At 36.7% G+C, this 17,243-nt stretch overlaps 2 protein-coding genes across 4 annotated transcripts in view; one reads left to right on the top strand and one right to left on the bottom strand.

The window, feature by feature from the left end:
- The window catches only part of LOC135741239 (solute carrier family 2, facilitated glucose transporter member 5-like), a 179,142-nt gene that overhangs the window by 134,305 nt on the left and 27,594 nt on the right, over positions 1 to 17,243 (top strand). The gene's annotated exons all lie outside the window — the stretch shown is intronic.
- LOC135741090 (sialoadhesin-like) lies at positions 19 to 16,745 on the bottom strand. Of its 3 annotated transcripts, XM_065259748.2 has the most exons (7): positions 16,314 to 16,745; positions 16,089 to 16,184; positions 4,557 to 4,904; positions 4,270 to 4,479; positions 3,810 to 4,133; positions 1,807 to 2,016; positions 19 to 1,641 (listed from the first exon to the last, which is right to left on the bottom strand). In XM_065259748.2, exons 2-7 carry the CDS (start codon positions 16,132 to 16,134, stop codon positions 1,577 to 1,579), a joined length of 1,203 nt encoding a protein of 400 aa, XP_065115820.1. In that variant the 5' UTR covers positions 16,135 to 16,184; positions 16,314 to 16,745; the 3' UTR covers positions 19 to 1,576. The 3 variants fall into 3 exon arrangements, with proteins under 3 accessions (XP_065115820.1, XP_065115821.1, XP_065115822.1); XM_065259749.2 differs by lacking the exons at positions 16,089 to 16,184; positions 16,314 to 16,745 and adding an exon at positions 8,316 to 8,675; XM_065259750.2 differs by lacking the exons at positions 16,089 to 16,184; positions 16,314 to 16,745 and adding an exon at positions 5,866 to 6,007.

Genomic DNA, 17,243 nt, shown 5'->3' with positions numbered 1-17,243 from the left:
GTTACTAACCAACCAGTATCAAGGATTTTTTATATTTTATTTAATCTTTATTTAACCAAGGCGGCCCATAACGCTGGGAAAGCACTTGCATGATCAGTAGTTCAAATTAAATTACATTCATAATCTGTGCAAAAATCCTTAGGTGTGTCCCCGGCCTGTGGGAGACCCAGCTGAGAAGCCACACTTTTCATAAAGACAAAATTAAAAAGTACAATAAAAAAACAGTGAACAAAATTTAGATGCACTAATATACCTGTAAAGGACTCGTAAATACTAAAATGTCATGTAAATGTATTTACACAAAATCAAGCCTATAGCAATAACATTCTTATAACAGAAACTTCTTTATAAGCTTCAAACTTTTAATAAGCGCTTTAAACTTTCCCATGGTAATAAAATGATCAAGCTGTTGTTACATTCTGAAGATTAATTCATGACCAGAGTGCAGAATAAGCAAAAGATTTTCTACTGAGTCCTGAATAAAACCTAAGTACACTGAAGAGTCGACATTTAGAAGAGACAAAATCATAGCAACTATTTGTTAGTAAAAGAAGATTACCCAAATAAAAGAAGTTAACTCAATACGGCTTAAAGAAATAAATCACTGCTGCAGTTTTCTCAAACTTAATGAAACCAAAAGACTGTATTATAAAATATACAACAATGACAATGAATTATAAAACATAAAGAGCTATGATACACAGTCAGTGTCTAAACTGTAAAATGAAAGCAACATGCGTGTAAATAATGTCCCCATAGTTTATACAATATTATTACACGGCTCTCTGGAATGCTTGATTCTGATTGGTCAGTTGAGACATTTGCAGGTTCGTTCTTTTCAAATAATAACCGCTCCAATGTAATAACGCATAGGCGGTACTACTTGTACGAGTAAAATCGCTCCGCGTCAATCAAGATTAATAAAGATTACTGTTTGGCGCCATCTTGTGACAAACATTGGACAACCACGACAAGACACAGACAGCTTACTGAGACTGATCTTGACAAAATAGAGCATGACAGCTACGAAGCCAACACACAAAAAAATACAGAATGGGCATTAAAACTTCTCAAAGACTGGCTAAAAGAGAAAAAATGGAGACAGACAAGTATGAAGCAGAGGATCTTAATAAGGTATTACGATCATTTTATGCATCTGTGCAAAGTTTCGCGGAAGGATAAAAATGTTAATTTAAAACAAATATGCCAATAAAATGTTTCAAATTCATATTCATGTCCGGTTTTTTTCTTATGTGAACAAGTAGCCGTGTAATAAGCGGGATAATGTAGAGGCAGCTGGTAGTTATCGGGAAATAAGCCCCTTCAGTGTGATACAAGACCCTCCGCTTCGCGTCGGGTCCTGATCACACTGTCGGGGCTTATTTCCCCAATAACTACCGGCTGCCTCTACATTATCCCTTACATAGCCTGACAGTGAAGATGAAAGTAGATCACAGTATCTTCATCTAGGATTTATGCATTGTGATGTTACAGTTGATCTGACACTGACACAAGACTGTTGAATGATAAACTCAATACTTCAATGAATAATTCATGTATTTGAACATTAGATTATTTACACTGAACTGTCGGCTTCTTCATTGTTTCTGACAGTTGTTTCATTGGTTTTGTCCATTGAATCTGAAGAAAGACAAACACCAGAAAATTCAAAACATAACTTTACTCTTTATCTTAATTACAAAGACTCATGATGTTAAAATCAATACAGTAAATCTATCAGCTATCAACTTATAGAATAAATCTCTTATATAATTTCATCAGATGTATGATGAGATGTTGTGTTACCTCTTACAGTACAGGAATACTCTTGTAGCTCCTCACTGTTGATTGAGTCCAGGTACAGCTTGTTTAATAATCTCAATCCATCTGTTACCTGTTGTCCATTCTTATACCAGATGTAAGTATGTTTGCTATCCAAAGTGCATTCAGTTGAACAGCTTAATATCACTTTTTCTCCATTTATCACACGCTTTGGGCTGCTTATCACACGTGTATCTGAGATTTAATATAACAGAACATTTGATTCAGCTCAATTCAGTGTGATGAGCAATGGTAAAGTCATGCAGTCATACAGATCATACCTGTCAACATTTGGATTCCAAAATCCATGAAAGCTCTGAATGGGGGGAGGGGGGTCTGGGGGGTTAACAAAGAGTGATAGTTTGCATTTGTTTTTATAGCGCTGAAATTATAACATGCAAAACCATTCTCTACTTTCAGAAACCTCCCAATATGTTTCACTTTAGTAAACTATTGTAAGACGGACAATTTAATATAGCCTAACTTGTATCAACATTCGAAGCTAAAAGCGATATCTCTAGCTATTAATATTGTACCTCGAGTCTATCAAAATAATGTTATAAGGATTGTGATCTAATGATCTAACACAACCAGAAACAACTGTTCAGTCTTACTTGTGAAAGATAATTCCCTGAGACTCTTTTTGAGGTGTGTGGGCTGTTTGTAAACCTCCAAATTGCACACGACGAATGCATTTTACCTTCAGTTGCTATGAGATTAATGGAGAAGTTGCCACCACTAATATGGCGGCACTGTTGACCCACGATCCAGCAGCCAACGCGTGGTCTAGTTATTTCTTTAATGTCTATGCTCTTTGCTTCTACAGTGCAATTGTCTCATTGTGATTTATTGAGCTCCGTTAAATCGTTTTTCCCACCGTGTCCGATACAAAAATCAGTGCGACATACTTTGTAAAAAGCATGGGAATTACCGATGTTGATTCGCAGTAAGTAATAAATTATTCTCTTCCGTCCAGCTGTTATTAAATTTGCAGCGCTATATATTTTTTTAGCTGTAGCACCACCTGAGCTTTGATGCTAAAAGTGATGCTTGATTCAACTTGCCCCTGTTTACCTGCACAGAAATCAACAGCGCAACCGAATTGTAGGTTGCCAGGTTAAGATAAAAAATAGGTTCAAATTTGTATGATGTGTCTATTGTGTGAGTAGGATGTGTTTCATACAAGATCTGGCAACTGGACAACCTTGGAATATGTATTTGATTATTCATATAAAGATTTAAGGCTGTTTAAACTACGGGAGTTTTCCGGAAGAAATAACAAAATGGGAGGGGAAATGTGTAAAATACGGGAGACTCCCGGGAGTGTTGGACAGGTATGATACAGATAAAATATATAATATGAAAACAACTTAAATTGCTTTAAATAAAAACATCTGTCAAATGCATGAGTGCAACATAAATATTTGTCTCAATTCTGAAGACCTCTGTGATGAGTGTCCTCTACATCAACATAAAGTCTTGAGTGATTTTGCAAGTTTGCCACAAACCACCCACTTAAACAGGACGAGACTGTGTGACAACTCATGAAGCCAGTTTATACCAGCTTCAGGTTTATTAATGGATTAGACTGGCAAGTGCTGGTTTGCTGCTGGACCAACATATTCACACTCACTAGCAAAATTTGGTCAACCATGCTTGCAAGCTGGTAAACTGCATAGTCTAACTGGTAATGCTGGTTAAGTGAGTTAAGATTTCACAGCAATGAAGCCATTGAGATACAGCAGCATCATATTTGCAGTAAACAAAACACATCAAATTATTTTATCATCACATCATTATCTACAAGATGAAATTTCAGATGAATATCTCAAATGATTGACAGTATTGAGTATTTTAATATATGAAACATAATCTACTCGTTGTTTAACAAAACATAAATGAAACAAAAATACGGACTCTAAATAAATATATTCATCAAATCTGATCAGTGAAAGCAGCTTTACAGAGAGTTTATTATGAGCAGTTACCTGTAACAATAAGATCGACTCCATGTAAACCAGAAACTTCATCTGATGTGTTAGTGATGATGCTGAATCGATATAATCTAGTGTCACTCGTGTTGACGTCTTTGACTCTCAGTGTGTTTCCCACAAACTCCACACGACCAGAAAACTGATGATCCTCACGCAGATCTTTGAATTCCCCATGATGATAGTAATGCCAGTATGTTTTCTCTACTGTATCTCCAGTGGGATGTGAGTATGAAGAGTGAATATCTACTGTTGATCCCACTAAAGCACAAACTCTTGTAGATGTGTAAGTCACACCCCAGCAGCTACTGTTAGAAACACCTGAAAGAGTCACAAAATACTGCTGTAACATTCACAATCAATTACAAACACACTCATACTGTATATGAATCAACAAGAAAACTGCAAAGTTTGTTCTTCCATTTTAATTTAAATATTGTGTAAATGTCAAACTCACACACAGATGAAGAGGGAACTGAAAAAGACTCAGTGCAGGAATAACTGTCAGTGTTTCCACTGGATGACACAAATATGCTTTGGTTATGTGTTAAAAGTTGTCCATTCTTGTACCAGCTGTACTCATTTTCAGATGTCAAAGGGCAGGAGGAATCACAGCTCAGTTTTACTCGCTGTCCTGTAGATTCAGGATTTATCTTCACCTGTAAAACTAAATAATCAAAACATACATTACATTAGATGAGAAATGAAAAGAGTTGAACTGGACTGATGAGAATGTAAATGTACCTGTGACTGTTAGATTGACTGTGACTGAGCTGAGATGTTTAACTCCATCCTTCATAATGATCATGAGCTGATATTCTCCACTGTCTCTCTCTATCACATCTGATATTAAGAGCTCTGAGTAATCTTTAGTGACCCACTGCTTCACTCGTCCTGAGTAATCTGAATCTAAAGTCAAATCTTCAGGTTCATCTTTGTTTCTCCAGTTTGTTCTCTGTTTCTGACTGAGCCAGAACCCAGTTTTGATGTTGATGTTTGAGTAATCGCACCTCACATTCATCTGGTCCCCCCTCACAGCACAAATATTCAGTTCATCACAGGTTACATTTAAATTATCCAATGTTAGGGACCCTGAAGAAGAAACCGTAACATTAATAATCAGGGCCTGAGTGGGGCCACTTTTCAGCCCGGGAGTTTCAGGCCCAAGACCGGCCCACTTTTTCCATAGTGTTATTCCAAATTAGCACTTTTTTCAAATTGGATAAATAAAGCAACAGTTCAGCTCTTACTATAGTTTTTATTAATATCATGGTTCAACAAATAAGGTAAAAGTTAAATAATATTTCACTTAAGATGAGAAGTTAACAAAAATATTCCTCTACACTCTGGGTTATTTTTGACCCATAATGGGTAAATATTGGACAGAACAAATGCTGGGTTAAAAATAACCCAATGTTGGGTTGTTGTTATGCAACCATGGATTATAATAACCCAACAGTTGGGTTAAAACAACCCAGCATTGGGTCAATTTTAACTCAGCAGCGTGTTCTGTCCAATATTTACCCATTATGGGTCAAAAATAACCCAGCCCTGTTTAGAGTCTATTCCACAAGAAAAGGTTGATAAATTATTAGCATTGCTAATGCTATGAGGCCTATGATTAATCAGATGCAAATATAAATATAAAACCCAGTCCTAATTAAAAAAGAAAACAGTTTGACAAAAAATATTAAATCCAATATTGGGTAAATATATAGCATAAAAAGTGATTTATAAGCTTTTTTTAGGCTGCTCATTTTTGACTGGGAACACAAAAGGTGTTATATGGTTCTTCTGAATACAACCTGAGGGTTAAATAACTTTAATTCATATTGTTTACTCATTGCCTCCTCGTTTTCAGCGGGGAACTGGCTTATCTGCTGCTCAGAAACTGCTTGCATAATATTTGCAAAGTCTATGAATCGCATGAATACACAAAAGGCTAATATTTTAACAAAAAAATGTTGGCTTTTAAATCGTTTGAAAACGGTATTAGTCGAATAATTAAGTTGCTAATGCTAATCATTACTAGGCTTATTTCTCTTTAAGTTACCTGTTGTCACTTTTGTTTGTCCTCTTGAAAATAAATCTGTAAGTTTGGCACATTTGGCAGCATCCTCCTACAATGGCTTTTTTCTTCAACCTGTTTTTTTACGCCCTCCTCCTCTCAGACGCGTTTTGTTACGGTAGCGCCGGCCCAGCCTACCGGAGAAAAGTTTTAGAGAAGACGTGCTATGGACCGAACCAACTCTATGAGAGGGGAAAACTCCTTCACATGGTACAACCCATGCAGAGGCTGCAGTGTCAATGCGAAACGTGTGAAGTGTCATTTAAGAGAAGACAGACTCACTAACGTGACAAATGTAAAAAAAAAAAACTCGACCGGCCCAAAAGTGAAGCGGCCCACCGGGAATCCTCCCGGTTCTCCCGATTACCCACTCCGGGCCTGTTATTAATATTTCTACTGTAAATATAACTTCATTAAAATGACCATAGAGACAGATGAGAGATTCAGACAGTCCTACACTCTGAAAGTGAAGGGAAATCATTAAGGATTTACGTATTTGAATCAGAATTGTCGAATCTTTCCATAGTCGACCGATAGTCGAATCATATCTATGTTTGTCTGCATGGGTTGGGAGGGGGCCAGACCAGGTACAAATTGTTAACTTTTATTTTCTTTCACAAGCAGCACACATAAACAACTTTCTGTTAAAGTGACCAAAACTGTCTTTCAAGTGATGAACGAAGACAAAACTGACGATGCATTTATATATTTATTTTTTTTAAGGTAAAATATATAAGGCAACATTTGTTTATTTATTCCTCATAACATTTTAAAGCCAAGATCTACAGAACATCACACAAAAATACATTTTGATAACTAAACCTAAAAAAATAACAAAGGTGATTCTGCCTTGGAAACCTCGGCTAATTCAGTGTTTTTATTTAATTTGGAGATATAGCGCGTCAAAGCAGTCATGACCAAAAAAAAAAAAACCCGACAAATGAGAAATGACAAATAATTTGTGATTGTGACTGTAAATGATAAAAACTAATCTTTATTTACAATTCATTAAACGTTAATTTATAACATGAAAAACACTGAAATTAATGATTTTATAGACACTATGCGTTATTATTTAGCACAGAAATACCTGTTTGCTTGCTCTGACTTTGATCCTCTCTGTATTCACTTTAGATAGAGAAAGACCTGATGATATTATTTATTTCAGGAATCTCTTTGCTATCATTTAAAAGTGAACACCAACCATAATATTAAATCACAAGAAAAGTCAGGCAGAAATAGGTTCGGTGCAGATAGTTTCCGTTTCATCACCGAAATTTTAAATAACGGCTTACCTGTTTTGTAGTTTAACTTTTGACAAGATAACCAAAATGTATGATAAATACATTTTAAAAACTTATACCCGTCGAAAAACATCCGTTTTTTAATGTTTAGTTTGATGAACTCCTAAATATGAGAGGCAGAGCACCTAGCCTGTTCGGCTAAATTACATGCGCAAGCATGGCCACCACGCAGTATCGCAACATTGATACAACGAAAAGCTATCCAAAATTTACAGACTTAAATTAGATCAGAATTTACGTTTTATAATAGATACATTTTTTAAATAAAATAAGGTCATCAGAAGTAACAAGGTGCAGAACAAATATTCAAAATGCCTCAAGTGCACAGAAACAAAACACAAGCCAAATAGTTAAATCAAATCAGATAACCCAGAGTGATTTATAAATAAAATAAAATAAATTATTGAAAGAATAGAAATCTATAGCCATAATATAATTGCCAGCTTTGTCTTTTAAATGTAGAAACAAAGAGGCAATGGTTTATTAACTAAGAAACCTCCGTGTAGCCCGGTCACAGGGGATGTTGGATTTATTAACGCATTTTAAAAATATTTATTGAAAGCTGTTACTTCACATATTATTTGCAGCATTATAATAATATGCTGTATATTAATATATTGTGAGAAAGCTGTTATATGTGAAATCAGATAATGTGTGAACCCATATACGGCTAAAATTGAATGATCCTCATTTCATAACACATCTGCGACGATTGGACTGTGAGATTGGTAGTCGAATCAGGCTTCTCCTATCGATGCATCGAATCTTCGACTATTCGGGGTCACCCCTAAATTTTATACTTAATAGCAATGTATTAATGCATTGAGCTGCGATAAGCGTCACTATTCCGATGGTTTAAATGAAATTCTGGGCACTTATTCATAAAACGTGGGCACGATTTAACTTAATCGAGGGAACGAGTTAATAAAATGTGGGCACGATTTAACTTAATCGAGGGAACAAATTACTAAAACGTGCACACGATTTAGCTTAAACGAGGGAACAAATTACTAAATCGTGCGCACGATTTAGCTTAAATGAGGGAACGAATTACTAAAACGTGCGCACGATTTACTAATTCGTGGTAACGAATTGCTAATTCGTGGCCACGATTTAAAAAAAAAGTTTTACCATGTCATGAGAAGGGCTCCGTATGTCTTCATGTTTCCCAGTAATAATATAATCCATACACTGTCAGAAACAAATGTTATAAATGATCTCTAGCTGTCACTGGGGCGCTACCCTTTTAAAAAGTACACCTGTGCACATAAAGAGTTCATATTAATACCTCGAGGTACATACTGACATCACATATCTGTACCTAAATGGGGTCTTTACAAAGGGTACTGGCCCAGTTATTTTAATAAAGTTGATGTGACCCCTTTAAATTAAACATGACTTTGTTTTGTGTTATTTAGTGAATTCACTTTGGAAATCCTTTTGATCTGTACACCACAGAGAGACTCTTGTATATTTGGTGCAGTGTTGTTTTTGTCCACTAGAGGCAGTTGACTCAGCTGTATTGAGTGAACTGATTACATCTAACCTAAATGAAGAAGTCAACTAAACACAGGCATGTACACGGTTAGCGTGATGTTTCAAGAAAATTACTTCATCTTAATATTTTCTTTATTGTAATGTGTGAATCCTTTGCTTATTGATGTTGAATTTGCCTGAAATAGGTGAGCAAATACATACAAAAATAATTTGCCTGACCATACTTCATACTCTTTTAAGTACGGTCATGGATGCGCCCACTGCACTCAGGATCTGCCTTCATCCATTTTGTTGTGAATGCCGCAAGTGGGTTAAAAATAATCACTGAACTTCATGACACATGACACTTCAAGAGAGATTACTGATAGACTGTTTGTCTCCTGCTAAAAAAACAATCACGTTACAGAAAAGAAAAAAAAAAACCTCTTACTAACCTAACTACTCTGTGTAGTTACTAACCTCTTACTAACCTTTTACTCTGTGACTTTTTACTTTTTAATCTAAAAATGGTACTTTCACCCCTGCTCTCCACTACTTGGGTACAGACTCAAGTAAATTTATGAAGTTACTGTCCACCTCTGCTGTCAACTGTGTGGTTACATCATTAAAAAAAAAAACTTATGTGTTCAACAGAATAAAGAAACTCATACAGGTTTAGATCAACATGAGGGTGAGAAAATGATGACAGCACTTTTATGATTAATGACTTATAGTGCTCCTAACATCAGTAGGACAGTATTACACCAGGTTGTGTACTATTTATGACAATTAGAGGGGGGTTACTCGCTATTAAGTTTACAAGTGTGGTGTGTATTGTGTGGGTTTCTTTTGTTTTGCACTTTGGTTTATCTGACTTGTTTCTTTATTTTCTTTTTTTGAAGTGTATTGTGAAGTGGCTAACCCCTCGCTAGAAATAACTGCTGTGCACGTATGATGGGTTAAGTCCTGAGTACGATTAAGTCAAGAGAGAAAACCGTCTAATAAATGAATTGATTTAATGCAATATTGGCCTGAGTGTATTCATTTATTTGGATAACTGTGCAGGAAGCCCTTTGTGGGATCTCCTACCCATGTAAATTGGAGTGGCGTAGTCACTGACAGTTAGAGTCACTTATTTGGCTCTGTCACACACAGTATAATGTAAATGTAAACATATTTTTGAGATCCAAATGTAAAATCCTGCATTAGAGAACATGATTTTAAATCTGACCTACTTGATCACAGCACTGCGTCATGGGCGGAGTGATTTGCACAACTCTGACCGAACTCTCTGCTCCTCACTAGGGGCTTCTGGGGTGCTGGGAGCAAAACACTCCGCCCATGTAGCAGTACTTCATCTTCTTAGAATATAGTTTCCAGTATGTATACTGTTAAAAGATCGCTGTGTCTCATATCACCTTGTCATTTGTACACTGTGTGACTATACAAATCACAACACATAAACAGGAAAATGTTTGCGTTATTTTGTCACTTATTGGGAGCAGTTTGCTAGCTGGAACCAATCACTTCCAGACTTTGTGCTAAGCTAAGCTAGCAAGGGCTGCGTCAGACAGAGTTACAGCACGCACGGAGATGAGAAAGGTATGTATGGACTTATCTAACTCTGGGGGAGACGGTGAATAAGCTAAATTCCCAAAATCTGGGCCAAAATTTAGCATTTTGGAGACCTCAAAAACACAGTGAACCAGTGAAATATTGTCAAATATTGATCTACCGGGGACACAATAGGTCTGGACTGGTCATGATGAATAACACACTCCAACACCCCAGCCAACCTATTGGCCAATCTCTTAGAGAGCAATTTATAGTCACTGCAGAGTAATGAAACCGGTCGCCAACATTTGATGTCAGTCAGGTCGCCTTTCTTAGGTAAGAGGGTTATTACAGCTCTACGGCAACTCAAATGTAGCTGTCCTTCTGCCACGCTTTCGTTCAACACCTCCAGCAGATCATTACTCAGTTCAGTCCAGAACGACTTATAAAAGTCCACTGGCAAGCCATCGATTCCCAGAGTTTTTCCAGACTCCATGGCTTTAAGTGCATCACTCAGCTCTCAGATGTTCAAGGCACCTGACATTCCAGTGTTGGCTTCTTCTGATACCTGGGGTAAATCTTTAAAAAATTCATTGTCGTCCATATACTCTGCTCCAAGTTCATTTTTGTATAAGTTCTCATAAAACGAAAGTACTCTCTTTCTAATGTCCGCAGGTTCTACTAACAATCCACCAGACTCAGAATAGCCCTGTTCTGGACATTTTTCTTCTCCAGATTGAAAACAAATTTGGATTGAGCATCCATTTGTTCCATCTTCTGTAATCTTGAACTGACCAGCGCCCCTTGTGCTTTAGTGCACAGTACATCAGCCAATTGTAATTTCTTTTTTGACAAAGAATCTAAATAACCTTGCTATCCAGTTGTTTTAGCCAATTCCTGAAGTTTTACAATTACAGTCCCCAAAATGTTCATGCTCAAAGGGTTCTCTTTAGTGACGTTCTGAGTGTACTGCACACAAAACTGTTTATCTGGACCTTTGCAAAGTCCCACCACTGTCATAAAGATTTAAAAGAATTCTTGGTGGTTCTAAAATCATTCCAAAACAACTTGAACATTTCCTTAAAAAGGGAAATGAAAGGCAAAATCACAAAAAGCATGTAAAATGGCTAATAACAGAAAACCTTACATTTAAATAAATTTTTTGTTATGCTTGGGGAGCTGTGCAAAACTCTTTGGCAGGATGGCAGCAGAGAGGTTTCCTGAGGTGTCCTGGAAAATATGCATCACCCAACAAGTATTAGTATTAAGTTGCCAGTATGCACTCATTGGCTTAATGGAGTTTAAAAATACAACACACTGTACCATGCTGTGATCCGAAAAACTTAATGGAGTAATTATACACTTTTTTATAATACTACAGTGATATTTAAAAACATAAAACCGTTCGACATGATTTCTACCCAAATCTGACATTGTGCAGTTAAAATCACCACCCAATATTAAGTTTGGGTAAAAATTATTTCCAAAAGCTGCTCTTACATTTAAAAGCCTACCCTTGATTATCTCATAAATCTGATATGAGTGTGGAGTAAAACTCTTAGTAAAAAGAAGAGCTCCTCCTCCACTAAGTGTGGTGTTGTGACTTAACACAGACACCCCCTCCCACTCTCCTGTCCAATCAGCAGCATTCCTTGAATCACTGTGTGTCTCTTGCAACATGGCAACATAATTTTTCTTTGCTTAATCACTTGAAACAGTTCTGCCCTCTTTTCCATTTCCCTTGCTCCATTAACATTTACTGTTGCAATATTTACTTCCCCCATAGTTAAAGAAAAAGAAAAAAACAAGAAAAAAACAACACTCTGTACACAAACATCACATCTAAAAATGCACTATTAGGCTTTATCACTACCTCCATTAACATTGTCAGAAGTGAGCTTCGTCACTATTTTCTTGAGTCTATAAATCTCTTTGTTTGTAAACAACCCTTCTGACATAAAGTGTCTTTTCCACAACTGCTTTAAGTCAGGAAAAACTGGTTTACACAAACCCCACTCTTGTTTTTGGTAGCCCTAAGAAAGAGTTTGATCTCATCAACTTCATAAGTGGAGTTAGAAAAATCAATCTAAGACAAACTGATGCTAGAATCAGAAGATTCATTGCCACTTTCCATTTCATCTTCATCAAACACATCCTCTACATCCGCTTTTTTAGCTCTGACATTTTGTGAATCACCAGATTTTTTCCTTTTAGAAGGAACTTTAAACATAGTTTGTTCCGTCTCTGTCACCATTTCAGAGTTATTCCAATGCAAATTAGGCTGTGAAACAGTAAAGTCACGATCATTATCACTGTATCTGTATTAACACCAGTTAACAGTTTTGGAGGCTACGGGATTTGAGCAACTTTCATTAGTTACGCTCTCACTTATCCGAATCACCACACTTTCATTCACGGGCAGGTTTTCTACTGCTCTTTCCTCCGCTATACTATCATCCGCCATAGGTGGATCAACGTTTGACGGTCCAGCCTGCACTACTTCGCCAACATTAACATCAGCCAGCGAGTTGTTGTTCTCTTTGTCTTTACCCGGACAAGCGCGAAATAAATGTCTTATTTCCCCACAATTGAAACATTTCATCTTTTCCATAGAAGCATATAAACCATAGACTTGAAGAAACGTCTATATATATATTTTGGGCAGTTTTTGCCTCTTTTCAATAGTGATGTTAGGGGAGGACAGGAAAGTACAGGGAGGAGAGAGGGGTATGGGATCGGCAAATAACCACGAGCCAGGAATCGGACTCGGGTCGCCGAAAGTGCGAAAGCATCACATGTTGGAGCGCTGCCCACTACACCATCAGCTCTGACTACATGAAGGCTTTTAGTGTAACCAATTAAATTGTAACTTTAAGTCAGTGCTGTTGTTAAAGCATTTTATTTACAAATCTGTTATTTAGTTTTGATTTAATGCTAATACTTAAACTCTACATATCAATGCAATATATTTATATTCTAGCAATCCTCTCCCACATATTTTGCTATCATAACTGAGCTTATTTCTGTCACCGGTATAAATTACAGAAGGGTGATAATTGACAAGAAATACTTGCTGTTAACATTTCTCAGTCATTTCAGCGTTCACTGAACCACTGTAGTGAATCCACCCTTACAAACACAAAGCAGTAAATTGCATGTAAAGCGTCTGTGGGAAGACAACTTTGTGGTTACATTGGTAACACTTTATTTTACGACCCGCAAAGTACCGCGTAATTAAACCGAATTTACAGCGTACCTATTTGTAACAACAGAGTATCTCTAAAGTACGTACTTGTAGTTATAAGGGAATAATATTTTAAGTTTGGGGTAATAAGGGGGTAAGAATATATGGAAAATTATTCTCTAAGTATTTCATAACTACAGGGTACCTATTGTAATATTACGTGGTATGTATGACTTACGTCTATGGGTAATATGGTCTATGTGTAATATGTTTTTTTTTTCATATTTGCTACTTACCTGATGAAGTGTTTTGTATAGCCTACAGTTGATGTCTACAAGCCACGTCGGCAAATAAAATATAACACACAATAAAGATAATAGCAACTTGTACCTCTTTGATCTGTATATGTATACAGGAGTTACCAGGTAACTCTTATATTTGCGGGCTGTAAATTGAAGTGGGGCTTATTCCCCGATTGTTCTGTGTATGTACCAGGTAACTCTTATATTTGCGGGCTGTAAATTGAAGTGGGGCTTATTCCCCGATTGTTCTGTGTATGTACCAGGTAACTCTTATATTTGCGGGCTGTAAATTGAAGTGGGGCTTATTCCCCGATTGTTCTGTGTATGTACCAGGTAACTCTTATATTTGCGGGCTGTAAATTGAAGTGGGGCTTATTCCCCGCTTGTTCTGTGTATGTACCAGGTAACTCTCATATTTGCGGGCTGTAAACTAAAGTGGTGCTTTGTTCACCTCTTGTTAATAAATGTTATAGGGTAAATACCATAAACATACAGAATATTGTTATTTTTATTTAAAACAACTTATTTCAAAACATCTTTAAAACAATAACACTATAATTAAGCCAACACTTAATGTTTATTATCACATAACTTTTATTTAAAATAAAAAGTCATGACAATTTTTCATTGTTTTTGCGGCTTGGCTTCCTCTGTTGGTGTTCTTGTCCACTCGGATGATGAGTTGATGTCGTCTCACAAATGCTGTTCTGCATTACATATAAAAAACATAAATGAAAGCTTTCAGTAAATGTTTCTTCACTGTGCCTTGACAGAAACAGAGTTTTCTAAGCCAGTTACGTTTATAAATTTTAGGCTTACTTATGTGCTAGCTAACCTGCTACCGTTAGCTAGCAACTTTCTTGAAAAACATTGTTTGAAATGCGTGAGTCATGTATTAACAAAACCAGTCACCTTATCCAGCATGCGGAACCTGCTAACATCACTCGCAGCTGTACTCCACAGTGTAGAACGTTTTTAAAACCTCTTAAAGAAATTTCACCTCAGGATCGCGTTCCAGCAAACCTCCTGCAGACGACCGCGCGCTCTACACCTGCGCAGTAGTCTACGCATGTAGTCGTCTTTTGCTTTAGCGGGAGCTGATATCTGCTGTTGTTTCATTCTGGTTTGCCATTGCATAAATTATATTTGGCTAAAATACTTTACAGTAAATAAATTGCAAAGCACCACTTCAAATATGTCCGCAAATGTAGGAGTTTCCTGGTAAATAGGGAATAAGTTGCTATTTTTATTGTACTTACCTTAAAAAAAAGATAACCACATTAAATCAGCTTGACTTTTGTTATTAAAAGCAAGTAATATAGGCTACTAAAATAAAAGTGATATGCTGTTATATTTATTTGCCGATGTGGCTCGTAGACATTGACTGTATACAACATTCAGTAGTCAATATGAAAAATTCACAATAAAAAATAAATAAAACATAATTTCCCCATAGACTTGACTAAGTCATACATACCACGTAATATTACAATAGGTACCCTGTTGTTATAAAATACTTAGAGTATAAATAATTTATAATTCTTCATATTCTTACCCCCTTATTACCCCAAACTTAAAATATTATTCCCTTATACCTACAGGTTACCTACCCTGTTGTTACAAATAGGTACGCTGTAAATTCGGTTTAATTACGCGGTACTTTGCGGGTCGTAAAATAAAGTGTTACCGTTACATTTTGGGCTCTCCAGCTTCTCTTTACTTACACTGTCAGAAAAGTGTTTTCCGAGTTCGCCTCACTGACAATAAAGTGGGACTGCTAATATGCGTGTGTGGTGTGCTGTCCCGGGGCTAAGGTTCCGAGCTCTGGAAATACCCCCCGAGTTCGGAACGTTCGTCCCTTGACCGGGGAAGGAGCCCCGGACCTGGGGTGTGCCCTGACCCGTGTTATCCCCGGTGCTGATCTAAATGTTCGTAGTGAGGTGAAGGGGTGGAGGTGGGTTTGCGATAATTCCGGAGAATGAGGGTAAGGAGTCTTGATTATTTATAGAGCTGGTACTAAGTTGTTGTGTTGATTAGTGATTGATAACCAGCCGTGTTCATTGCTCAATGATCGAGAGCCAGCCGTGTTCATTGACTTATTAGCTCCTCCCAAACCTTGTTTATAAAACATCATGTCCTAATATGAACTATTTACATACCTCAGATGTATCAATATGTACCTTTGAGATACGCACTGTTTATGTAGAAATAAAGTTTACTTTTGAAAGGGTATCGTCCAAGTGACAGCTTCTACATTTTCTTGTTTGAATAATTAAGGTTTGTATGACTCTTGTCTTATATCACTGTCTTAATGCAGTAAACAACACTGATGCTTTTCCCAAATGTCCAACAAGCACAAAACTGATGTTTACTCAAAAGTGTTCATACCTTGAATGTGTAACAGCAGGATCAATGATGAGAGTCTAAAGTTCATGATGTAGTTTTGTAGAAAGTCACATAAGACCCAAAACTCTTTTCTTATTTCTGAGAGAAAACAAAACATCATTGTGACGCTCAATTCATCAGACAGTTATTACAGTAAAATAAAACAACTAACATGCTTGTTTTTTGTAACATTTCAAAGATTAAATACATATACATGTGTATACATACGTGCTCGTGGAGATCTCTGACTTTAACTGGTTTGTAAAGTTGTGTCAATATCTGAAGTTGTGGTAAATCATTAAATGATCTCAGAGGCGTCATGCCCATTCAAACTAAGGGGGCACGTGCCCTCTTGGTTTTTTGAGCCAATGGATTTTGCATCCAACCTCAAAATCAAATAAGCGTCCATTAATCTGTTATTTGACCTTTAATCTATTTAATATGCACACTATTATACATTCTGTGCTGCATCCTTGTCACTTTTCGGAGATTTTCGCCGTTTTGATAGTGTTTTGATCATGTTACATTACTTTTATTCTGGCGGCAGCTGGTGCTGCAGTCAACGCAGTCGCAGACGTCATCAGCGTCTGGGCGCGCTCACGAGCTCTCTCCTGTTGCTGGCTTGCTGCTGCATTTTGCTATCTGAGGAATTAAAATGTGTTAGAAACGCTCACAACATTTCCAAACCCCAGTACGGTAATGTGCAGTTAACCTCCTCTGTGTAGAAAATGTATGGTTTTAAATGTGACCGTCTCAACGTTATATTAGTAGAGATTCATCTTCTTGGCACAACGCCAAAGTTCGCCAGAGTTCACGCGGGCGCGGAATCGCACATGCTCGCATATGAGGTAAAATTTAATGCAAAAATCCGTTCCTCTAATAATTTTATCTAAACATATTTTTTTTAAAATCATTATTGAACATTAAAATCAATCACGTGGCTATAGCTTATGTCATTTTCGTTGTTTATATACTTTATGGATTTAAAATTATATTAATTTTATATGATAATGCAGTTGTTGTGCAAAATGCATTAATGACACAATTAAACAAGCCATTAAGACTTAAATAAATAAAACATGCCGTTTCAGATCTAAATATGATGCAAATGTGTCATTATTCTGATTGAATAGTATTTGATATTAAAGTTAGTCATCA

Source organism: Paramisgurnus dabryanus, chromosome 24 (genome assembly GCF_030506205.2).
Source record: "Paramisgurnus dabryanus chromosome 24, PD_genome_1.1, whole genome shotgun sequence".
NCBI lineage: Eukaryota > Metazoa > Chordata > Actinopteri > Cypriniformes > Cobitidae > Paramisgurnus > Paramisgurnus dabryanus.
This window is presented reverse-complemented; position numbering and strand designations above follow the sequence as displayed.

Coding starts and splice junctions, on each gene's coding strand:
- LOC135741090 (XM_065259748.2), bottom strand. CDS start 16,134: ATGAACTTTAGACTCTCATCATTGATCCTGCTGTTACACATTCAAG. Junction 4,134..4,269: donor AGTTCCCTCTTCATCTGTGT/GTGAGTTTGACA, acceptor TGACTCTTTCAG/GTGTTTCTAACAGTAGCTGC. Junction 1,642..1,806: donor GTATTCCTGTACTGTAAGAG/GTAACACAACAT, acceptor GTCTTTCTTCAG/ATTCAATGGACAAAACCAAT.